General features: G+C 45.9%; 1 protein-coding gene across 3 annotated transcripts in view; it reads right to left on the bottom strand.

The window, feature by feature from the left end:
• The window catches only part of ASTN2 (astrotactin 2), an 858,139-nt gene that overhangs the window by 325,035 nt on the left and 507,140 nt on the right, over positions 1–25,964 (bottom strand). For all 3 annotated transcript variants that reach the window (XM_059410933.1, XM_059410934.1, XM_059410936.1), the window contains one exon: positions 25,764–25,914. In XM_059410933.1, the coding sequence (XP_059266916.1) occupies positions 25,764–25,914 (151 nt within the window). The remainder of the gene's footprint in view (positions 1–25,763; positions 25,915–25,964) is intronic.

The raw sequence follows: 25,964 nt of genomic DNA, 5'->3' as shown, positions 1-25,964 counted from the left end.
ACCCAAATTGAGCTTATCTGTGTGGGTCATTTCTGTGTGTGTGTTTTTAAGATTATTTATTTATTTATTTGATGGACAGAGATCACAAATAGGCAGAAGAAGACAGAGAGTCAGACAGAGAGAGAGGAGGAAGCAGCCTCTCTGCTGAGCAGAGAGCCCAAAGAGGGACTTGATCCCAGGACCCTGGGATCATGACCTGGGCCAAAGGCAGAGGCTCAACCCACTGAGCCACCCAGGCGCCCTCTGTGTTTTTTTTATTCTGTCTGTTCATCTATAGGTCTATCCTTCTGTTAACACCACAGTCTTGATTACCATAGCTATATGCATCTTGAGATAGGGTAGACTGACTCCTTCTACTTTATTCTACTTTTTCCAAAGAAGTTTTGTTTCTCCTAGTTCCATCACCCTTCCATATAAATTTTAGGAAAGTCTTGTCTCTATCTATTAAAAAAAAAAAATCACCATGCTGAGGTTTTAATAGGAATTATCCTAAAACTTTGCATCAGTTTGAAGGGAAAGGAGATCTTTATGACGTTGAGTCTTCCAATCCGTGAACACAGGTTGTCTCTTCATTTACTTAGATCTTTTAAAAATATCTTTCATGAGGGCACCCTGGGTGGCTCAGTCAGTTAAGCACCTGCCTTTGGCTCAGGTGATGATCCAGGGTTCCTGGAATTGAGCCCCATGTTGGACTCCCTGCTTTGTGGGGAGTCTGCTTTTCCCTCTCCCTCTGCCCCTCTCCTCATTCATGCTCCCTTTCTAAAATAAAATAAATAAAATCTTAAAAAAAATATCTTTCATCAGCATTCTGTAGTTTTCAGCATACATGTCTCACATGTTTTGTTAGATTTACATCAAAGTATTTCATTATTTTTTTAGACATTGTAAATGGTATTGTGTATTGAGAACTTGTATCTTCTCTCCCTTTAATCAGTTTTGCTAGTTTCCCCCTCACCCAATTTGCTTGATGTTTTCAAGGTATCAGTTTTTTACTTCATTGACTTTTGTGTATTTTTTTCTTTCTGTTTTTAAGTACATTGATTTCCTATCTTCTGCGTGCTTTGGGTTCATTTTGTCCTCTTTTTTTTGGTAGGCTCTTAAGGTGGAAGCTTATTATAGATTATTAACTGAAACTTTTTCTCTAATATATACATTCATGGCAATAACTTTCCTCCTCATTAAATATAAAGACACAGAGAAATTACAAGGAAAGGATAGATCACTATGCTAGTTGTGTCCCATAAATTCTGATATACTCTATTTTTATTTCTTTCAGATCAGCATATTGTTTTTTATAACCAGTGAGACTTCCTCTTTAATCCATGGTTTATTTAGAAATGTGCTGTGAGGACTCCAAGTATTTAAAGATTTTTCTGTTATTTGTTATTGCTTTGTAGTTTCATGCTATTGTATTTAGAGAATACACTCTGTATGATGAATTTCTTAAATTTATTGAGTTATTTTTCCATGGCCCAGGATATGGTCTATATTGGTATGTGCTCCATAAGCACTTGAAAAGAATGTGTATTCTGTTGTGGCTGGGCAGTGTGTTCTATAAATGTTAACTAGATCCTTTCAGTTGATGACATCATTGAGTTACATTATAGCATTGGTAATTTTCTAACTGTTATATCAGTTGCTGAGAGAGGAAGGTTGGTGCATCCAACCATAATTGTGGATTTCTCTTATTTTTCCTTTCAGTTCTATTGGTTTTTGCTTTACACATTTTACAGCTCTGTTGTTTGATGCATAAACATTCGGGACTGCTATGACTTCTTGGTGGATGACACTTTCATTATTATGTGATTTCCCTCTGACTTACTTTATGTGATATGAATATATATACTCCTACTTTTGTTTGATTTGCACGTCTTTTTATTTACTTTCAATCTGCCTAAATCATTATATGTTATGTGAATTTCTTGTGAACAGCATATAACTGGGTCATATTTTTAAACCAAATCTGCCAATTTCTGTCTTCTAATTTGTATTTTTAGACCATTTACATTTAATGTGATTACTGGTATTTTAGAGCTTAAGTTGGATGTTTTATTTTGTTTCCTGATCTCCATTTTTCATTTTTCTTTCTCTTGCAACATTTTAAAATTCCATTTTGATTTATCTGTAGTGTTTTAAGTATATCTCCTTGCATAATTTTTAGTGTTAGCTTTTGGTATGCATGACTTATCACAGTCTACTTATGCCATCATTTTACCCATTTAAATGATGTATAGAAACCTGACCTCCCTTTATGTCCCTTTACCTTCTCCCATCTGTGGTGTATTTAAAAAAAAAAAAAATTTCCTCTAAATACATTTAGGACCGCATCAGATAGTGCTAGCATTTTCACTTTAACTGTCTAACATAATGTAGGAAGTTCAAGAAGAAAGGGAAGCTCTATTGCATTTACTCATATTTGTGTTGTATTCTTTCTTCCTTCCCACTGTTCCAAAATCCCTTCTTCTATTGTTCCTTTCCTGTTTCAAGAACTTCCTTTAGCCAGTCTTTAGAATAAGTCTCCTGGCAACCAATTCTCTTAGTTTTCCTTCATATGAGAATGTCTTGATTTCTTCCTCATTCCAAAAAGATGTCTGCTGGGCACAGGATTCTGAGTTCACAGTTTTTGTTCTTGTTTTCGTTTTTCATCCAACACTAAAAAAATGCTGTGCCACTTCCTCCTGGCCTCCATGATTTCTCCTGAGAATTCCACCATCATTCATGTTGTGCTTCTCCTATAAATAAGATGTCATTTCTCTCTACTTGCTTTCAAGAATTTTTTCTTGAAAAACCAAAATTTGACTATTAATTGTTGGTATGGATTTCTTTGTGTTTATTCTGGAATTTTCTCAGCTTTTCAAATATGTATATTTATGTATTTTACCAAATTTGAGAAGTTTTCAGCCATTATTTCTTTGAGCACTTTTTCAGTTCCACTCTTTCTTATTTCCTTCTGGCCCTTGAGACTGTGTTTATTTTCTTTATTGGTCTTGTCTCTCGATGTTCTGAGTGGGTGATTTCTATTTCTATCTTTATTTTCTCTGTCCTATCTGCTAGTAAAGTTAATCCACGGAGTTTTCAAAACATTTTTTTGATTATTGCATTTTTCAGTTCTATAATTTTCATCTGTTTCTCCTTTATATCTTCTACTTCCTTGATAAGACTTTGTTTTTCTCATATGTGCTTATAATTGCTTGTTTAAGCATTTTTATGATGACTATTTTAACATATTTGTCATTAACTTCCGATATATATTCTTTGTTACCTTCATAATGGCATCTATTGGCAATGTTTTGCTTGTTTGTTTGTTTGTTTGTTTGTATTCTGTCTGAGATCCTTCAGGCTCTTGGTGCAATAAGTGATTTGGTGGAAACCTGGATAAACTTGAGGCATTATGTTATGTCATTATGTTTTAACTCTGGACCTTATTTAATCCTTCTATTTTATCTGGATTCTTCCGACACTGTTCCAGTAGGGCAGAGTGGAGGCATAGCTCATTACTGTCGGGGGAAGTAAAATCCCAGTTTTCCCACTTAGCCCTCTCTCTGACATCACTGCAGTAAAGAAAGGAGGTACTGTATTATCAGACTGTAGCATTATAGTCTGGTACAAATGAAAGTCTAGTTCCCTACCTGGCCTTTGTTAGAATGGGCTGGGGTTGGACCATGATGTCTCGCTAGAGTGATTATTGTCTAAAAATTTTCTGTCTTTATAGGCTGCAGTTTTCCTTTTGCTGAGGAGAGTAAGCTTTGGGTTTTGGGTTGTTTTTGTTTTATTTTCTTTGGTCTTTACCTATTGGCATTTCTGACTTGGTGGCTCCTTCAGTTCCAAGCTTGGAACATATAAAGCAAAAAGAACACCCAAGGTACTGACCACCAATATCTCCATGGGCCCCCAAATTCCTAGCTGGTCTGCCTTTTTCTCTTCACCTTTCACAGACTTATGTTTGTTTTATATGTAATCTCCAGCATTTTTGTTGTGTTTAGCAAAAAAAAAAAGAGGGAAAAGACATCTATTTCCCCACAAACTGTTTTGCACAGGACTATTTATGTTTACATTTTTAAATTTCTGTTTTTATTTTTTTAGAAGGAAGACTATGAGGGGCGCCTGGGGTGGCTCAGTGGATTAACGCCTCTGCCTTCCACTCAGGTCATGATCCCAGGGTCCTGGGATGAAGCCCGGCATCCGCTCTCTGCTCAGCAGGGAGCCTGCTTTCCTTCCTCTCTCTCTGCCTGCCTCTCTGCCTACTTGTGACCTCTGTCAAATGAATAAATAAAAGTCTTAAAGAAATAAAAGGAAGACTAGGAGACAAACAACAATAACAACAACAACACATGCATGTGACTTGCAAAGCCTAAAATATTTACTACATGGTTCTTTATACAAAAAAGTTGCTGACTCCTGACTTCAACCCTGGGAAGTCACCTTGATATTCTAAGTACAACTGGAAGGCATTGAAGGTTGTGAAGTGATTCGGTTTGCTATCTTGAAGAGATTACTGAAGTCAGTAAATTTGGTTATCTGTAAGTACTTTAAGGTCTTACAAAAAGAAGCCAGGGAGGCAGACTCTGTGGGTCTAGGAGTGGGCAGAAGGAAAGGGGCAGGTCCACCTCCTAATGACCCCATTCCTTGGAAGGCCGCTCTTTGGCAGAATTTTTCAGTAAGTGGATGAGAAACCCAGTTCAGCTGAGCTCCAGAGCCTCACAGCCTCCACTCTGCTCTGCTTCAGGCGAGGACCCACAGGAAGACCCTGAGCCTGAATCCGTGAGCCTTGAAGTCTTGAGGATTTTAGTGGGGAAGAGGTACCAAGGGGAGTCTCAGCTGCTCCTACAACACACTGGCCCTGCTGTACTCCTCCCAGCCCCCCCTCTCATCCCCTGAGCCTTCTTCCACTCCTTCCCAAGCCCTGTTTTCAACATCACCAAGCCATTTGTTTCCATTTGTAATTATGCATTTTAATGTTCATTAATTATAGAATGCAAATTGCTTCAAGTACAAAATTTGTAATGAGCTGCTCCACTACCCCACCCCCAGGTCTAGAAGGTGGGCCAGCTGCTCTGAGCAGAAGGAAAAACAACCAGCTTACAAGACAAAATAACTTTTCCTGGGGCCTGAGTGACTCCTATGGCAAGCAATCCTGGGGGATTTCCAGGGTGGTGAGGACAGAAGAGCCCTGCCCCTCCCTTGGGCCCTGGGAGATGACAGGTGTGGCACCTTCCTTCTCTTCTACAACCTTGGACCTGAGAGGCAGGGTGGATAATGGAAAGGACTCCAGCCTCAGACCCAGCCTCTTAGCTATCGCCTAAAGCTAGTCATGCTTGTCTGAGCCTCAGTTTCCCCACCTGGAAGACCTGTCTCAAAGTGGGTGTGGCAGGCAAATTGGCTGATGGAGACAAGTAGCCAAATTCTAGCAAACCCTCAATTTAAAAAAAACACAGGGGCTGTTGGCAGCAGCGTCTTGATGTACAGATCAGATAGCATCTCAAGAAAAAGAAAACAGAGGAAAGGAAACGATGATGCACCATTTGCTAGACATTTTCTCCTATGCCTCTCCTCAAATTCTCCCAGCAAAAAACTCAGGGACACCTCTAAGATACTCTCATTTGGCAGGCGAGGTTATGGAGGATCATGGGAGCGAAGCAGGGCTGCAGAGTCCTTCATTAGGGGCCATCCCTTTGATCGGAGGCTGAGTGGGCCTGAGTGCCCTCGTCCCAGGAGGCCTCTGGAGTACAGCCAGGAAAGGGAGTGTGTGGGGAAGACCCTGCCGTTGCCCATCCCCCGCACCTCCCCCACTCAGCCTCAATCTGTCAACAAGGCCAGCTAGCCTGCCTATTACTGGAGACATTGATTTGGACAACCAGGCCAGTCGAGAGCCCATAATTACAGGGAGTTTTAATCAACTCATGCCAATTCAGCCGTCGCTCAATCCAATGCCGACATGGAGGAAGGGGGTGGGCATGCAAAAAAAGATTACAGGGATCAATAGCGGGTAATTTAGGACTGCAGCTGCAGGGGCTCTGGGAGGCCCCAGACCTCGGAGTGGAAAAGGAGTCCCCAGGATTGCTCCGGGGCTCACTGGCCAAACCACGACCCTATTTCATGTGCCCCTCCACCCGGATGTGGAAGCTACGGAGGCAAACAGCCAATGGCCCCTGCCGGGTCTGACCTCAGTACCTTTGTCCATGCCTTGCCCCTGAGCGAGGCCTACCTTCTTCTTCCTAAAAAATCCTATATACCTTCTAAGTGACAGCTTAAACAGTCTCCCTCTGCAGATGCCCTCCCAACTCCAGAAGCAGAAGGATGCTGAAGAGACAAAAAAGAGAGAGAGAGAGAGAAAGAAAAGTCTAATCCAGATGCTGCTCATTATTCTTGGCTGTATGACTTTGGGCAAGTCACCATACATTTCTGATCATTGTTTCCCCATTTAAAAATGGACCTGAGAGTAACTACCTGCCCCTGGGTGTGCTGGGAACCCTCAGGGCCATGATGGACAAACAACCATCTTGTATGAAAGTTTGCTATGTCCTTCTGATGCCCAGAGTCAGCCGGCGCCATTTTTCCTTCTCTCCTATGTTAAGAATTGCTCTAGAACAAACACCGCTCTAGCAGGTCCATGGCTTCTGGTTCACAGTCTATCTCCCCAGGCATCTGTGCGCTATTTGAGGAGAGAGAGTAGAAGACACACAGCTTCCTCTTTCCAGCACCATCCCAGGGCCCAGCACGGGGGATGGAGACGCTGGCATGGCCTTTGGCTTCGGGCCAGCCCTGGCTAGACTCCCACCTTGCTCTGCCGCTCACCAGCCTCGTAATACCAGCCAGTAACTTCAGTAACCCTTTAAGACTCAAGCCTCTCATTGTAAACTGAGACTACGGACGTACACCTCAGTAGAACTGCCATGGGGGTGGGAAAGCCTTAGACATCGAATATCCCTAGCACAGTGCCTGGGCATGATAAAACATCAAGCGTTACAAAAGTCGTCACTGTGATCATCATCACTTTAATATCTGATACCCGGAAAATATTTTTGGAATGCCATAAGATGTCTGGTCACGTTGCTTAGTTGTGTCTTGAGTTCCCTTGAAAGAGCGACAGGCCTCTCTCCCCACGGACCTGTCATCTGTGCCGTGTTCAACACACACTTCCCAGAGACGTGAGAAAGGAAACTCGCGCGCTCTGAGCACCTACTGTGAGCCAGACATCCCACTGGGTGCTCTCCTCAGTCTGCTTTGCTCGAGGCCCACGATTCTACGAGCTCGCTGTTACCAGCCCCACATTGCAAAAGAGGGAACAGACTTTGAAAAGTCCAGAAGGGCTTTTCCTCTGTCACTCAGTTTTCTAGGAGTAGAGCCAGGGGAGGGGGAGTGGCAGACATGGGTGTGTCTGGCTTTAATCCCAGGCTCTCAGCACCACACAGCTCCTTTCTGATAGAGACACAAAAGAGTACAAGGGGTAGTGGGTGCCTGACCTCCAGGAGAATCTAGACCGACAAGAGGCGCTGGGTAAACCCCCAGAGGGAGGTGAGTCATGGTTCAAGATGGCTTATGCTCCAGACTAGTAGTAGGCTCAAGAATGTTGGCAGTGTTGAAAGGTGTGGCTGGCTTCCCTGGCACACACGTCGATCACGGCTAACTGTCTGAAGTTATGGCCACCAGCCTTTCCCATGAGAGGAGCACAGGTAGTTAGAAGCCTCTGTTTGGGGCATCTCCATTCCCTTCTCATGCCTCAGCCTTCCTCTCTGTTACACGAGCAAGGTGGCAGCTGGTTTCCAAGGGCCTTACAGCTCGGGCATCCTACAATTCTCTGCCGGAGGCTCACAGAAATTCCAAGAGAGGTCAGGTGCTGGATTCAGGTAGCCAGAGGCACCTGAGCTGGGAACCACGGAGAAAGACTGCTCTTGTAGGAGAGGCTTAAGGCTATTGTTTGCAGCCCACCCCTCCAGCCCCTTCCCTCCTTCTGGCTGGAGTCACGAAACCTTCCACCTCTCTCTCTGGAGCTCCCCAGAACACCGCACGGAGTAGGGATTCAGTTCAGCATGTGCCTATTCAAAGCCTACTGTCCTCCAGGCCACTGAGTCCACAAGGGTTTAGCCCAGCCTTCAAAAAGCATCTAGTCTAGGGCGCCTGGGTGGCTCAGTGGGTTTAGCGGCTGCCTTCGGCTCGGGTCATGATCTCAGGGTCCTGGGATCGAGTCCCGCATCGGGCTCTCTGCTCATCAGGGAGCCTGCTTCCCTCTCGCTCTCTCTGCCTGCCTCTCCGCCTACATGTGATTTCTCTCTGTCGATTAAATAAATAAAATTAAATTTAAAAAGCCTCTAGTCTAACTTAGGGCGAAGAATAAGTAATAATATTCTTACAGGACTTACAGGTTTTTAATATGGCACAAATAAGCACAGGGAGCTGAGGTAAGGGAAAACAGCAAACACCTTCCCAAGAAAATCCTGCAGGAGTCCTGCTCAACGTCTCTTTGGTAACTGTCTAGGGATTATAATAAATAGCCTTTGTGTAGTTCATTAATAATAATAACAGCTAAGAGCGTTTACTATGTGCCAGCTAACACTTAATAGCGTTTACTATGTGCCAGGCACTATTCTAAATGTGTTTAGAACATTAACTCATAATGGGGCGCCTGGATGGCTCAGTGGGTTAATCCTCTGCCTTCAGTTCAGGTCATGATCCCAGGGTCCTGGGATAGAGCCCCGAATAGGGCTCTCTGCTCAGCGGGGAGCCTGCGTTCTCCACCCCCAACCCCCGGCTGCCTCTCTGCCTGCTTGGGACCTCTCTCTTTCTGTCAAATAAATAAATAAAATCTAAAAAAAAAAAAAAAATTAGAACATGAACTCATAATGTTGGTGCACCTGGGTGGCTCGGTGGGTTAAACATCCAACTCTTGATTTCCGCTCAGGTCAGGATCTCAGGGTCCTGGGATCGAGTCCCATATTGGGCCCCATGCTCAATGGGGACTCTGCTTGAAGTTCTCTCTCCCCCTCCCTCTCTGCCCCTCTCCTTTGCTCGCGTTTTCTCTCTCTCTCAGATAAATAAACAAATCTTAAGAAAAAAACAAAACAGAAAATTAACTCATACTGTTAACTACAGCCGATGGCATAGGCATTACTGTTCTCATTTTTCAGAGGGGGAAACCGAGGCACAGGCAGCTTTGGTAACTTGTCCCCAGGCTGTAGGGCAAGTACGTGGCCGAGCCAGGATATCAGGTCATGGTCCTTTCCTGTGTGTGTCAAGGTTGCTAAAGGTCTTCCCCATGCGTTCTATTGTTCCAGCCTCCTGTGACTGCCAGACAGACTCAGCTCGCCCTTGGAAGAAGAGGACCCCAAGACTCAGAGAAGAGGGGCCTTCCCAAGGCCATGCAGTGAGCAGCTGGAACTGAGGTTCAGCTCAGGCCTGCCCCATTCCTAAGCTGTGCCTTCTGGGCTAAAGACAGTCCCCAGTGAAGGAGCCCTCTGCTGCCGAGACCAGATTTGAACCACCTTGCCCTAGGTCAAGCACTTGGTGGTGCTAGGGTGCTGGGAGGGAAGGGGACATGGGTGGCACAGTGCCCCGATGCCAGGCATATCCTTCCCTCTTCCCAGCTGCTCAGAAAAGGGTACACTAGTGGGCAGCTGAGGCTTGGGACAGGACTTGCTTCAAGTCACCATTACAGATAAACTTAAGATTTTAGTGTTAAGAAGCCTTACGTCCTTTCTCTCTGGGTGTGGCACAGAGCCATGAGACCCTGGACAAGGTACACATGCTACCGACTGATGTGCAAGATGACACTGGCCAAGAAATGGCTTTCTAACATTATTTGAGCACTTCCTGTGAAGCCAGGTCCCATTTTAGGAGCTGAATGCCCAAAGATCGCAGCCTTTCCTCAAAGTAACCCGAGGTGGTGGATATTATTACCATGCTCACTTACCAGATGGGGAATCTGAGGCACAGCAAGGTTCACTAACCTGCCCAACATCACACAGACAGTCAATGGCAGACCCAGGAAAGCTGAAACCAGGATTTGGTTTCCTTAACTCTTTGGTGACACCCGCTCCTTACAATCATGTAAAGTAGGTACTATTATTGTACCCATTTTTTGGATACTAAGAGACTAAGATACAAAATGGTTTAAAGCAACCTATCTCAGTATTACACAGTAAGTGGCAGAGCCAGGATTTGAACCCATAGACCCTGATCCCCAAATGCTCCTTCTCACCCACTGCTGTGCCTAGCGGTGAGCCATTGGTTTCAGAGGCCAGAGCCAGGCTTTTATCAGGACAGGCGGAAGGCGTGGTCTTTCCGATCCCTGCCCCGTCGCTGGCTCCTTCCCTTCCCCATTCTTTGTAACTAAAATCTCTATTTGCAGCTTGTGGCTGTGTCCTCATACCGCACCTTCTCATCGATCGCCCGGGCTCTGCGTGAGAAATGATTTTATAAGCTCGTTGGCTTTGAAAAGCACGGTGCAGCAGCCATTGAACATATGCTTCTGTGGGTATATATTTATTCAGCGTATGTTGAGTGTAATTTTGGGTGGTTTGCATATTTTAATTTTTTTTTGTTGTTGCAGAGAGCAATTTAAGAGAAGGAAGAAAAAAAAAATCTACCCCTGAATGGAGACAGATGCCATAGACACTGGACCTTGAGGAATGGAGGTGGGTGAGAAGAAACGCATGAGCTGCGGACTAAGGACCACCTCTAAGACTCACAGCCCTGCCAGCCACCGCCAGCGCTAACCATCCAGCCCCCGGGGGAATGGTGCTTTATCTTCCTTTTTTTTTTTTTTTTCCAAGGCCTCCCCGGCATCTTGTCCTACTCTCTTCTAGCTGCTCTGTCCTGCATACTAAGTATCAGCCAGACTCTGGGCTGAGTGCACACCCCTCCCCTCGCTCTCCAGGCAACCCCACGTTGAGGTGCTGTTGTGCGTACGAGAAGGTTAATACATCACTGAGCAGTGTCACCAACTAGCTCAGCGTGGGTCTGACCCCACACCAGGGCTCTCAACCGTTCCAACAAGGTTACTGGAACCCTTGCAGTTGGGGTTCTGATCCCAAGGCCGTCAATCCCAATGTGAGTGGCACTAGGCATGCCACTCCCCTCCCTGGGTTGGCTTCTACACGTGCAGAACGGGGATGGTGATACCATTTGCCTGGTGTGCTGGGTGGATCCCAAGATCCGAAGTTACACTTCACTGTAGCTCAAGAGACATCGGTTCCCTTTCTCTCTCTACCCCCACCCCTTGCCTAAAAGGTTTTTCTCTTACCCAGGATGAACTCAGGATGTAACATTTAAAAATATGCCTTAGAAAAAGCCTGCAAGGTTTAGACCAGCTGGGGAAAAAAAAATATATGCTCCTGTAGGTGCCAAAAACTCAAAGGACAGGAAGAGGCAGCCCATCCCAGGCCCGAGTCTACACCAGAGGGAATCATTCGAAAGGGAGAGTTTACTCTGTATATGTGCTGAAAAGAGGCATCCACGTGTGATCCTGGGTGGTGGGACCCGAAGTTATCAATTCCTGGCTGGGTAAATAGACCGAGCTCTTTGTCAGCGACGACACCATTCACTCCTGTGACTTTGGGGTCTAACAGAGGGTCCAACTACATTAGGAACTCACGTGTAGTGTTAGGAATGCAGTTTAGATTTAAATGAAGCTGTGGACCAGCTGATAAGTGGTTTTTGCTTCAACTAAAAGAGAAGACGGGTTTTTAGCTAGCTTAATGAAATGTGTTGAATGTCAGAGAATCTGCCACTAAAAGGCAAAAATAAAATAAAATTGTTGTTCTTTGTACATATACATGGAGAAACTATATAGAACAGATAAGGGGCATGATTCTCATAAAAGTCAAGGTTGTGGCTACTTCTGGAAAGGGAGAAAGTGCTAAAATGGGAAATAGAGTCATAGTGGGTGTGTTAAGAACAGGCTTCTGGAATGCAGGCAATATTCTAATTCTTGACCTGGTGATGATTGGAATGGCATCCCATATTTACTACTGATGAAACTGCTTGTGATGTTTTTTACACATTTTTCTACATGTATTTGATACTCCACAATAAAACTGGTAAATATATATCACACGGGAAAACTACTAAAAGGAAATACCAATACTTTAAAATGGTGGTTATTGGAGATGGCATGACTCTGGGTGATATTTTCCTTTCTTCCTCCTTCTCTGTATTCTAAACATGCTTATGTGTATATATAATAACTTTATAATTGAAAAAGGAAAAGTCAGTTGAAATGCCTCATTATCTAAACAAGGCAACAACAAAATCACGGGGGTTGGTTACAATGCTTCTGCCGGAAATCCCACCATCTGGAGAACTCCGTCTTCTCCCCAAGGTTTACTGTGTATGAAGGAAGAGCTCTCAGGGGACACAGGGGTGGGGGGAGCACAAGCCCCATTGCCTGCCATAGAAGCTCATCTTCAGGGTCTTCCCTCTCGAGATCCAAGAGATTTGACTTGTAGGATGTTGCAGGGGAAGAAGGAGCCCAGAAAAAATCAAGTTCAACACTTGTCATTTTTAGAAGGCTTAAGGGGTTTAAGTAAGAATACACAGTGAGCAGAGCCAGGTTGAAGAACAGGGTCATTTTATTACCTAGGTCTGTATCATCCGCATGAGAGTGGGCTTCTAGAATTACCTTTCCCCCACGTGGATGGTAAGAAAAATTACTGAAGATCAATGAAAGCCAGAAAAAGATCCTGTGGGTGATATTGTGATTTATAATAAGACATATAGATATTTTATCTTTATTCTTACTTCTAGACAGAGTTCCTAAAACCCTTGGAATTTCCTAAAGTGATAAGAGCTAATAAGGTTTCTTGATATTTATAAGAAACTCCTTTCAATCATACCTGAGTTTATGTTAATGAGGTGATTTTTGGAAAGAACTTAAGGTTGGGGTACTCACTGCCAGGAGAACTGACCATTTGATTAGAGGGCTGGAACCTTTGGGATCCAGTAAGAAGATAGTGGCTGGAGGTTGCACCATCTGTTAATGGCCCATGATTTAATCATTTATGCCTATGTAAATAAAGCCTCCATAAAAACCCAAAGGGATAGAGTTGGGAGAACTTCCCAGGTAGTGAATACTGAACACATAGAGGTGCAAGAATATCATGCTTCTTTCCCTTTACCTTGTCCTATGTACCCCTTCCCCTGGTTGGTCATCTCTATCCTTTACAATAAAATGGTAAACAAAAGGCAATGTTTCTCTCAGTTCCGCGAGCCACTCTAGCAAATGCACAGAATCCAAGGAGAGGGTCATGGAAACCTCCAAACTATACCTGGTCAGTCAAGAAGTACAGGTGACAAGCTGTGATTGGCCTCTGAAGTTGAAGGGCAATCTTGTGGGACTGACCCTTTGACTTAGGATCTGATGCTATCTCTAGGTGCGCCGTGTGCAAGTTCAGGTGGATTGTCTCCAGAGTTACTGCCCACTGAGAACTGGAGAACTGCCAGGCGGTATCAAAAAGCAAGCACCCATTGGACCCTGTTTCCTAGCTCACCAAGCTCCTCTCTACCTATAGGAACTGGCCCTGGAAAGGAAGGTTCCAGAACTGTGTCCAACTCATGCGTGTCTATACGCACTGAACTTGGCCTATACCCTAAGGTGTGGGGCTCATTCCCAGTTTATGGACAATGGAACAGAGACTCAGGCACATTTAGCTGTTACCCACAGTCACACAGCTTCCCGGCGACAGGGATGGGAAGTGACCCCAACTCTGTCTCACGGCCAAGTCTGCTCTTTGCACTGGAAAAATTCTGATGAACCAGCCCACTGTCCTAGGAATGTGTATAATGCTATTCAGATGCTATCTTCTCAGTGAGAAGAAATGGGCTAGTGAGGGCTTTAGGAACCCTTACTGTCTGCTACCCGAAGGCTAAAAGGTTTCAAGAGAGGCTGGTGGCCTGGGTTCCAAGCTGACTGTTTCCCATCCCTGGATGACCTCTACAGCCTCCAAGAGTATCTGGGCCGGTGGTGAAGATGTACAAGGCAGGGCTCAGGGAGAAGCTGGAGAACCCAGGGAAAAGGCTAACTTTTCAGATTAATAATAATGATGCTGATGACACAATTTCTCATCCACTTACCCCAAGACCCATGATAAAAATAAAAGAAGTTTGTGGAAATCTGTGGAAGACAGATTTGTAGCCTGGGGTTTAGGACACTTAGGTTAAGCCAAGCATAGTTCCTGTGCTTTTGGCTTCAATTTATTCATCTTCATCTTTGACAGAAGGAAGGAGGTTTACATACGGTTAAGATCAAGTTAAAAAGCCAGTTGTCTTGAAAAAAGGGAAAAGTTTGTATAAAGACATGCAGTTCTGACACAGTAAGTTGCCTCAAGGAAACACAACTACTGTATGCTTTTTATGCTTCTATTTTTAAACTTACGGATATAAATTCTTATTTAGATTTGCATATGCATGGAGGAAAATCTATAGAAAGATATATAGAGAGGGACCAAAGTGAACGGGAAAGAGGACAGTGGTTTGTGTTTTTTCTTTATATACTTCAGCAGAGTGTCCATTTGTTTTATTTTAGTTTACATAGAGCCTGAGCTATTTAGAACAAACAAAAATTAAAAGAAGATTGAAGACTGACGGGGAGAAGACCTTATAAATGGAGACAGTTCTACCACCACAATTAAGATGAACAGAATTATTCCAGGTTTTCATTTCAGAGCTAAGACAAACGTGTTTAACTGACAGCATTCCAACAGCCAGGGAGTGGTTCTTCCCAGGTGCGGGGCACAGCCACGGGGACCCTTGTGGTCACCGTCCCCCACCCGCTGGTGTCCTCAAGGAGACACCAGTCCTGCCCGCTTGCTTCCTTCTACCTGCCAGCTCCTCTGTGTTGGTGCTCTCTCCCCCATGCATCGAGCACACACTGTGCTCGAGGCCCTGAGGCTTCCTTTTGACTGGCTCACTGCCCTCCTCAAGGGGACGCTTTCAGCCCAACACCCTAGCCTGCCCTTGAACTGCATGAACTGCATCTTGAAAGAAAGCCAGCACCCCTGACTCAGGGGTAGTCCTGAAAACCAGAGATGGTCCTGCCCCTCTTTATTTATTTATTTACTTTTAAAAAGATTTTATTTATTTATTTACAGAGATCACAAGTAGGCAGGGAGGCAGGCAGAGAGAGAGAGGGAGGAGGAAGCAGGCTCTCTACCAAGCAGAGAGCCCGACGCAGGGCTCGATCCCAGGACCCTGAGATCATGACCTGAGCCAAAGGCAGAGGCTTTAACCCACTGAGCCACACAGGCTCCCCACTCTTCATTTTTTATTTATTTATTTATTTATTTATTTATTTATATTTTTAAAAGATTTTATTTACTTATTTGCCAGTGAGCGAGGTCACAATTAGGCAGAGAGAGAGAGGGCAGCAGGCTCCCCGCTGAGCAGAGAGCCCTATGTGGGGTTCGATCCCAGGACCCTGAGATCATGACCAGAGCCGAAGGCAGCAGTTTAATCCCACTGATCCCCCCAGGCGCACCCATCCCCCTTTATTTTAATCCACCCCACACCCTCACCCAAATCGTGGAATTTGAAAACTGTCCTCACAGACTTCTGGGAATCTATGCGGAAGAAGTAACTCGGAACACAAAGCAGCCTCTGCCCCAAGATGCTCGGAGCAACACTACAATAGATTAAAGCTGAAAGCACTCAAAATGCCCACCAATCAGACGAAGTCAGAGATCCAACATTCTTTCCGTGAAATACTAGCCAACCAGGGCAAAGAATGAAGAAGGGGCTCTAAGGGCAGAGGGTCCTGGCACCAGGCTGCTTTGCTTCAACTCCCCGTTCTAGAACTCAGAAGCTGTTTGACCCTGAGTGAGGCGCCCAGGTTCACTCTGCTTTAGTTCTCCCATCTGTAAGACAGGGGTAAGAATGAGACCCACATCAGAGGCTCTGGAACAGAGCGACCACCCGACCATCTCAGGCCTCATCATCCCCATCATCCCCGCAGGAAATATCCAGTAATAGTAGCAGCAACTGTGCTCTGTGCCTTCTTAGGGCCAGGGGCTGGCCCACTGTGAACGCATTATCCCAGTTAGTGCCCAGAGCAGCTGCGGCGGGTATGATAAGCCCCATTTTACTCAACAGAAGCTTGAGACTCAGAGGTTGAATTGTCCCTAGGTCACAGGGCTAATGAGAGACAGAGCGGATTCGGGGCCCGGGTTTGTCTGAAGCCGGAAACGGTGCTCTTCAACACTTTACTGACCCCTTGAAGGTAGGGGTCGTGGTGGGAGTAAACGCTCTCCTGGGGACACCGTTGGGAAGGGAAGCAAAAGCATGGAGAACTATTCCCCCTGTATATTTGCTTTCCCACCAAACGATGAGTTAAGCCTCACCCTCCAACCCACGCCGCCCTTCCCAACTCTCAGAGGCTTCCAGCCTAGCAATCTGCCCTCAGAGCACATATATCCTGAGGTCAGGATTTCGGACATTGAAAGGAAGCTCAGCATTTCATTGGCCCCTCCCCAGGCAGGCGGGTCTGAAGTGCCCTTTCAGGCTCCAGCACAGTCCCTCCAAATGGCTGCTGCCTTCCCTGAAGAGATTTGCTCCTCTCCTGCAGCTAACAGGTGGCCAAACCAGGGCTGCAGCTCCCATTCTATGTCCCCCCCACCCCCGCTTCCCCCACCTCTGGGGCTCCTCTCCTCTCCCCCACCCCAGCCATTCTTCCAGGAATCAAAGGGTAAAACCCATCCCTTTAGAAGGGCAAGGGCTGCTCCCGGACTTGAACAGATAATGACTTCCACGCAATAAAACCAGCTTACCAGAAATACCATCAGACCCAGCAAATCTGGGTCCCCAAGAAATAAAATGACAGGGAAAAAGTAGAGAAGGCTTCAAATGTCACTGGAAGAATAAAATATTTAATATCATAAAGAGGTGCAGAAGCTTTACGAGAAAGCCACACATTATAATCTAGGAAAACCCAAGTCCCACCTCCACCCCCCTCCGAAGGGAGGAGGGGCCCTTTGGGGGTTCACAGAGGAAAGAGGCAAAGGCACAGCTCCGGGCTGAGGGACCCAGGGAGGGGCAACTCCCTTCCTTTTCACACCCTAAAGTTTGATCCTTCTGAGCAGGCTCTGAGTCAACAGGCTCAGTTCCATTCTCCTTCTTTTCTGACTATCCTACCCCCTCTGCCAGTACTCATTCTTTTTTATCTTCCTGCAGCTCTCTTGGATACAGAGAAAGAAGAAGAAATCTTGGACATTGAAAAAAGGATAGGGAGAAGGAAGTGTCCCCTTCCTCAATGCTCCCTGACATCGAGGACTTTTGCTTTTGGGAATGATCCTCAGTTTCCAGAAGTTGCCATCTGAGGAGGTAAGGGAATAGGCTTTGGAGTTAGATACACCTGGGTTTGAATTTCTTCTCTGCCTTTATCTTGCTTGTTGGACTTGGGCAAGTTTCTCATGCTTTCTAAATCTGTTTCCTCGTTGGGGCGCCTGGGTGGCTCCATCGGTTAAGCATCTGCCTTCAGCTTGGGTCATGATCTCTGGGACCTGGATCTCCCTGCTCTGCAGAGAGCCTGCTTCTCCTTCTCCCTCTGCTGCTCCCTCTGCTTGTGGCTCTCTCTCTGTCAAATAAATAAAATCTTTAAAACTAAATTAAAAATAAATCTGTTTCTTCGTGGACAAAGCAGAAGTAACAACAGGGCTCACCTCATAAGCTTGCTCTAAGGATCCAATGGGATGATGCATTTCAAATATTTATCTCGGGGACTGGCATGAAATCAGCTCTCAAAAACTCTTGATATGTATCCCTGTCAGTAATATTACTGATATTATTGATAGCACTAATCCATTTATCAATAGCATCAACCAAGTCATGCTTTCAATGATACTATCAGGACCACTATTACTGATGAAGGGGTATATAGAGAATTCTCAGTCTCTCGACCTGTTTGATCAGAGGGTACTTTGATGGGGACACGGTATAGGAGATAATCTACCCTTGAAAAAGACTTGAGTTCCCATAAAGATATGTTGCCCCCTGACTTTGCATATTTGTAAAAATTTTTAAGAGAAAAAAGGTGGCCAGCATCATTCCTCCTAGTATGGACATCAAACCTCCTAGTTTGGGGAGGAAAAACCACTCTCCAGGGGCCAGACCCCTCCGTGGCTCAGCCTTTCTCGCCGCTGTCCAGGAGGGCAGAATGCCAAGCACATGGGCTCGGGCTTCCCCTGGTCAGCAGAGCCTGGGCTGGGCTCCAAAGTGATTTCTCACTCAGCTGATTCTCCCTCCATGCCTTCCCCACCCTTCTTGAGTTTCATTTCTTTTAATCACAGCCCAACTGAGTCATTAAAGGGGGGAGAAAGATGAGAAATGGAGAGAAGCAGCCTCTCTCTCCCTGTATGATCGTAGTTTTTGCCTCCTTCTGAGTGGTGCCAAGAAGGTGCCTGGCCTATAATAAGTGGTCATTCCTATCCTAATTCATCTTGACCTGAAAAAAGGCAGCATGTTTTGGTTGCCACTCAGCATCTTGTGACCAACAGGGGTCCTGCAGCTCTTCCTAATATCTGGGAGACCAGATGGCTTTTTAGGTCAAAATGGAAAAAGCATGAGAGGGAGAAGGAGAATACGGCTGGGTGATTTCTAGGGGGTGAGGCAGAGTGGGATGGGTCTGGAATTTAAAGGGAGGACTGGGGACTGACAGTGGACACACATCCTAAAAGACGCCACCCCTCGTTAGGATCTCACCAGTGTGCAAATCCCCGCACCTCTAGTCCTAACTTACTTTTTTTTTTAATAAATAAGTTTTTTTTTTTAAGATTTTATTTATTTATTTGACAGAGAAAGAGATCACAAGTAGGCAGAGAGTCAGGCAAAGAGAGAGAGAAGCAGGATCCCTGCTGAGCAAAGAGCCCGATGCGGGGCTCAATCCCAGGACACTGAGATCATGACCTGAGCTGAAGGCAGCGGCTTAATCCACTGAGCCACCCAGGCACCCCCAGTCTTAACTTTCTATGAAGGCCCCGGATGGTCTGGCACCTGCCCTCCTCCCCACCCTCCCTTCTCTGTGCTTCTCCACATATCCTGCGCCCCCCCTCCCCCACTCCTCCCAGGCCATTCAGTTTTTCTCAAGTGTCAAGCGAAGATAATCGTACAACCTAGCTCACAGGGCAGCTGAGAAAATTACATTGTTTAAAACCAGCTCAGCACTCAGAATCCTGTCCTCACACCGGTCACCATGCGGGCCCCCATTCTTATGGTACTAGGCTTTGTCTTTCATCAAACGGATACAGCAATGCCCATCTAGGGGAAGACTTAGCGGCACTGACTGCCAGGAGCTTGCGTGCACTGGGGTGCGGTGTTCATGCAGGGATGGGGGGACTTGTCCAAGGTCACATGGCAGTTCTAGTAAGTAAAGCTCCTCTCGTCTTCTGAGCTACCTTATCAAACACAGTGGGGCTCTTGTTCTGGCACTCCCTATGCCATTCATGGCACTGGGCACAGGACGGCTGCTAAAGAACTCTCTGGACCACTGCAACTGCTCTAGGGCCAGGACCTCAGCAGGAGCAAGGGGGTGGAGGGAGTCTTAGGATCAGACCTTGATTCTGTCACTCCTTCCCTCCATGCACTTGACCCATTTCTTCATCTTTTGAGGCCTTTGCTTTTCTGTCTGTATAATGGGAGAGGTGCTGGCCTGATGAGATCTCTAGGGTGCCTTCCTGCTCCAGGAGCCCCAGCCTGGGTGTCCCTGCTGTAGGTCAAGGATAGATTAAAGAGGGCCATGCCTTCTCTGCTAGTCTTCTCATCCACAGTTGAAGTCCAGGTCCCTCTCCTTGAATCCACACTGACTTTAAGGACCTGCCTGACAAGTAGAAAGGGATAGAAATGATATCCTGGGACTTCTGAGGCTGGGTGCTATGGAAGTTAGCAGCTTCTGCCTGTGCTCTTGGAATACTTGATCCTGAGATGCTCCCTTTGCAAACCTAGCCTCTGTGGCCTGAAAAGTCCAGCCAAATGGAGAGGTCATGGGTAGGCACTCTAGTTGACAGCCCCTGCTAAGCTGTGGGGCAGAACGGCCAAGGGTCAACTCCCAGCCATTCCAGCCCCTTCTGGGTAAGTGAAGGGACCCTCTTGAAAGACACCTTCTAGCTCCAGATGGCCCACCTGTCGTGAATGAGAGACAAGTCACCCAGCAGAATGAATCCTTCCCATGTGCCCGACTCATGAAATGTGAGCAAAACATTGGAAAAAGGAAGGTGAGCTGTGAATTGTTCTTTCAAAAGGGACTGAGAACAGATTTTGATCACCTGATTGTCCGAGACTGACTCCATCAAATGGCCACTTCCCAAGCGGGGGTGGGGGGGGCACGGGGGAACACAAAGGAACAGCATGAGCCGAAAGCTTCAGGCGGCAGCAGCGACAGAGATGGTGAAAGTGTCCTCCACACAATATGATGATGAAATACCTCTAGTTTTCTTTGGTTTCGTCCTCTATCTTGATTAAAATTTCGCCATGTTTATCCTGCTACACAGAATAAATGGAAACACAGCTTACTTTTCAAACCGTGCCTTGCTGACATCGTTATGCTTGCCAGATTTATACCGCTTCTAATAGATAACAATCTTTCCTGTTTAGCACATTGAAGGGGAGCACGAGGCCCCCCCCCTTCTGATGCTTCAATCACGGGGACTTCCTCCATCATTGGCCAGGAGGGGAGGGTCTCCCTGGAAAAAACTGAAAATCTAAATAGCAAGGTAATTCTTTATATGGTATCTCTTGGATCACTCTCCCTCCCCCTCTTACTGTTCACCCTGCATTAATTTCCTATCCCTGCTGTAACAGATGACCATGGACTTGGTGGTTTAAAACAACACACACATTTATTAGTTTACGGTTCTATAGGTTAGAAGTCTAGCAAAATTATCACTTGGCTAAAATCAAGGTATTGGCAGGGTTTCATTACTTTCTGGAGGCTTTAGGGGTGAATCCATTTGCTTGCCCTCCAAGTGTTATAGAATTTCCTTAGCTTGTAACCCTCCTCCCTCTTCAATAGTAGCAATGTTGTAAGGCTCTGAATTCCTCTGCTGTCTCCCTCTTCCACATTAAAGGGCCCTGTGATTACACTGGGCTCACACTGATTAATCAGGACCATCTCCGTCTTTAAAAATTGGCTTATGAGCAACCTTAATTCCATATGCAAATTTAGTTTTCACCTTGGGTCGTGTAAGGTAAAATATTCACAGGTCACAGTCATTAGGATGTGGAACTCCAGAGTTCCTGGATGGTTCAGTGGTTAAGCGTCAGCCTTCGACTCAGGTCATGATCCCAGGGTCCTGGGATTGAGGCCCGCATCGGGCTCCCTGCACAGTGAGAAGCCTGCTTCTCCTTCTCCCACTAACCCCACTTGTGTTCTCTCTCTCACTGTGTCTCTCTCTGTCAAATAAATAAATAAAATCTTAAAAAAGAAAAAAAAGGACGTGGAATTCCTCATGGGAGCTATTATTCTGCCTGTGCCATACATCCAGTGGCCATCCCCAATTTGGTCAAACTATAAACCTGAGGACTGCAGTATCCCGGGGAAAGCTCACCACAGAAGACCCAGAAAACCAAGCCAACACCAAGCCAATTTTTTTTTTTTTAATTTTTAAATTTGGAGGTTCAGAAGTTGAGGTCTAAATTGAAGGTAAAATATAATGATAATAATAGTCATGGGAAATCTGTGATGTGTTAGAGAATTGGCTTCTCCACCCCTCACCTCCCATGCCCCAGCGCTAAGGATCAGTTGAGCTTGGAAAGAGAGGAATGTTGGAACTCAAACTAGATGGTCTTGCCAACGCTAGAGAATGTCCTTAAAAGCGATCCTATGCTCTGTTCGCACCAGCCTTGTCTACAGGGTGGCTGAAGAGGATGAGAGGCTAGAGAAAATCAGGTGTATCGGAGGGATTGGAAAGAAAGAGTGTCTCTGCCTCACTGCTGGACAGCATCTGTAGGATGGCAAGCATCAGGTGCTCTTCCTTGGCATGACAGGAGCCGACCACAAGTGGCTTCCTGGTCTACTCCCCATCAAGAGGTCTTTGGCTAGTTCCCCTCAGATCCCCAGGCCCTCAGTGTGACAGAGAAGAGCTGATAGCCTCAGAGAAGAGTGATGGCCTCAGTAGGGCAGGAAATCTATCTGATAGATAGAGCCAGCTGGCCTCAAATGGCCTTATGACGGGGATGGAGAGAGCAAGGCAGCAGAAGCCAGGATACACCACATGCCTATAAATCACCTGGGAACCAAGAGGACTTGGCACAATACCATAAAGGAAAGAGAGTGATGGACAGGTGCCAGGCAAGACAGCAGGCACTAGAACTCACAGGCAGTGGCCCGGGGCCAAATCTCCTCTTATTCCCGTGCTTAGATGTACATCGGCCTCCTTTGAACTTAGACATTTAGGAAGAGGTAGGAAGCAGAAAACCTAAGTGGAACTAGAAGTATGTTTCCGCTACCAATGGATGGAGCAGGCCAGAAATGAAATTCAGTTACAGAAACATTACAGAAAATTAAATATGCTTGAATCTCTGTGGCCCCGAACATCCTCTCCACTGCATAAAACCATCTGCAATCGTGGTCTCGTCTGCTTGCACATAAATGGGTGTATTGTAAATCCCTAATCATTTGCAATTGTGTTCTCTGATTTTCAGAAAACCTATGAGTTCTAGCTGCTGCTCCCTTCTGAACGACTAGGAAACAGGCTAATAAAGTCCACGTAGATTTGAAAGCTCACCAATGACCAAACCAGAGCTTACACCCAGTTCACTCAGCCCAGCCTTTGTTCTCAGCTTCTCTCCCACTATCTCTTCTCCTCTCTGGGTCACAGGAAAGCAAGCCACAATGGTTCCAGCAAGAATATTGAAAACATGTCCTTGGACCTCTACCTGGCCACCCTGTGGTGGTTTTGGGAAGTCACTCTGCTCCCCACAGGGGTGAGGGACCTGCTGCTGGGTTTGTTGAGACGGTGAGTTATTGGATGCAGACGTGCCTTGAAAACTCTAAAGGGCTCCAAAACTAGAAGGTATTATTACTATTTATTTTTCTTTTGCCATATGGAGTTTCTTAGAAGAGGGGCTGTAAGAAAAAGTTTCCCTCTGCAGTTATGACAAAGAGTCTACCGAGAAATAAGAGAGATTTTAAAGTTCAGAGTAGAAGTGGGTGTCTCCCCATCCACTCAGAAGGTGCAGAAAAGAGCTTACCTGAGCTCCATGGAGCCCTGAAGTTGCAGTTTTAACATCAGATCCTTAATCTAGAGAGGAAGGTCTCTGACAACCTCATTAGACTGCTGAATTTTCTCTTAACCTCCAGGGAAGGAATGTTCTTTTGCTCTCTCTCTATATTTTCCCAATTTCCACTGATGAGAGGGAGAAAGAGACACAGCCCATCTGGGTACATGCTTGTGCGTGCATACCTCTGCATTCTGAGGTTTCTTTCTTCTGGGACAGCTATCTTCGAGGAGAGGGAGTTTAATTAGTTCAGGAAATGGAACTGATGGGAAAAGGAAATAGAGGCAGAAAACTTGTGTCTCAGAAATGCCAGCTTCATGTTTTGGGGACCACACTGCTGATCCGGGACATCTTTTTGAGTTGTGCGTCCACTGCCTAGCTTGAAGACTTGGGCAGATCCTCCCCTCTCTCACTGGGCCTCACTTTTCTATCATGCAAAATGGAGGGCTAGGTTGCAGTACTCCTAGACAGCTGCTGATACCCACGCCTGTTTCCTGGTGCTTGCACCCGACTTTTCCTTGAAAGTCTGGGCCTCCCCACAACTCACTACTGTGCATTTATGTGCAGGTGCCACCTGGCCCAAGACCCAGGTACGACTGGGTCTCAGACGAGCCCAGTCCTTCCCCCACACTCCCACCACAGTGACTGGCACCGTGATGAGCATGAGGCCCAGGCTGGCTCAGTGGGTTGAAATCCAGTGACGGTAGCTGGAGGGACTGGGAAGAAAGATGTTCTCAGTGAGTGGGCAAGCCAGAGTTGTCCAGAGGATGGCATGGAGCTGAGAAAAGCAGAGAGAGGAGAAGAGGGATCCCAAGGACATTGTTTGATCCCCTTAATCCTACTGTCCCTTGACTTCTGTTTGATGTATTTCTTCTTTTTACCTAAACTAGTCCTGAGTTTCTATCACTTATAATCTTAAGAATTCTAATTAAAACATCTCCACTTGCCCATCTACATTTGAAGATCTGTTGATCTTTGCTACAATACAGTTGAATGGCATTATCTCATTCTCTAGAAGTTTTCTTCTTCGTATTGCTCTCCCAGTCACGGTCTATTTCCCTACCTTTGGAACAGGTACATTAAGAACTGACTGTGTATTCTGTTTCCTGTGGTCTCCCCCAGAGACACAGCCCTGGCCCCATTCCTCCCTCCATCCCTCCTTTCTTTCTTTCTTTCTTTCTTTTTTTTTTTTTTAAGATTTTATTTATTCATTTGACAAACGAGATCACAAGTAGGCAGAGAGGCAGGCAGGGAGAGAGAGGAGGAAGCAGGCTCCCCGCTAATCAGAGAGCCCGATGTGGGGCTCAATCCCAGGACCCTGAGATCATGACCAGAGCCAAAGGCAGAGGCTTAACCCACTGAGCCACCCAGGCACCCCCATCCCTTATTTCTTTCTTATTTACTGAGATCATTGGGGTGCTAAGTTGAATCCACGGATTCCCTGGGTGGGAACTGATTCCCTCAGTTTACTGGGTGGGATAAATTGGAAAAAAGCCAGTTTGTGCTAGAAATGATCACAGGGGCTATAACAAATGTATGTAGCAGGGAGTGAAAACAGTAACGATCTTTAGAAGAGGATGGTCACTTTTCCAAGATGAGGAGGGAAAAGAAGACATCGGGAAAGAGGTCTACTTGTTGGCTACATAGGCTGGTGGGGAACAACTCACTCTAGGCTAATAGACGGTAGGAACGAAGGCTCTGAGTCATTACACGGGGGAATAGGTTCAGAGAACCACATTTAATTCACTCCACTGGCTTTAATGTAGAAGAAAGTAAAGTGATGGAGAGGTTAGAAAGGGCCAAATCAAGAAGGCATAGAATGCCAGCTGAAGAAGTTCAACTTGCAGGGTGATATCTACCAAGTGAGCTTCCATGAGCTCTGCCTCCCCAGACATAGAATGCTCACCAAACCGTTACAAATTCAGGTTCCTGGGACCTAACCTCCTCTCCACAAGCAACATGACTGCATGGGATCCTGGAACCTACATCTGAAACAAACATCCTAGGCCATTCCTACAACATAAACCATTCAGTCCAAAAGCCTCTTCTATGGGCAACAAAGTTCCTCAAAGAGCCTCTGTGTCCTTGTGTCTATCCCCAATTCTGGAGCCTTAGGCAGATAAGCCTGCCATCCCTACTCTTACCCTAATGTAAATTGACCCATTTTTGAAGCCAGTAAAAACCAACTTGCCCAACTTCAATCAACATTAAGGTCTCCACTGAAACCTCTTCTGGACATCTCATTGACATGATCCCACTGGGTCCACAGAGATAAGACATGCTCTATCTCACCCTCAAATGGACAGTCACCCTCTTGTGGCCAGAAGCTCTCAAGGACCTATTGCATATTGGGCACTAAAGTTCTGATGTCTCATTTCATTCTTCCAACAATTCCACAAAATAGGTTTATGTATCTCACTTTACAGATGAAGAAACCAAGGGAGCCTAGTGTTCTGAAGGCCACAGAGGCAGTAGTTATGAGTGAGTTTCCCCTCAGAGGGAGGGGCCTCTAGCAAGCAGCCTTGGTGTCTGGGCCAGCACCACAGTCATGGGCCAATGGCACTTACCACACATCCTGAGGAGTCCACCTGGCGGTCAGACACGCACTTGAAGTTCCGAGTGCAGCCCCCATTGTTCCGAGAGCAGTCACGAACTGGCCCAAAGGAGGACAGCAGGTCATTGATGGTTTCGAAGTATGTGGACAGCATCGCTTCTTCCCTTAGACACAAAGAGGATGGTTAAACCCCAGAGACATGTGTATCATTAGA

Source organism: Mustela nigripes, chromosome 9 (genome assembly GCF_022355385.1).
Source record: "Mustela nigripes isolate SB6536 chromosome 9, MUSNIG.SB6536, whole genome shotgun sequence".
Taxonomy (NCBI): Eukaryota; Metazoa; Chordata; class Mammalia; order Carnivora; family Mustelidae; genus Mustela; species Mustela nigripes.
The sequence above is the reverse complement of the archived record's forward strand: the minus strand, read 5'-3'. Positions and strand labels throughout refer to the sequence as shown.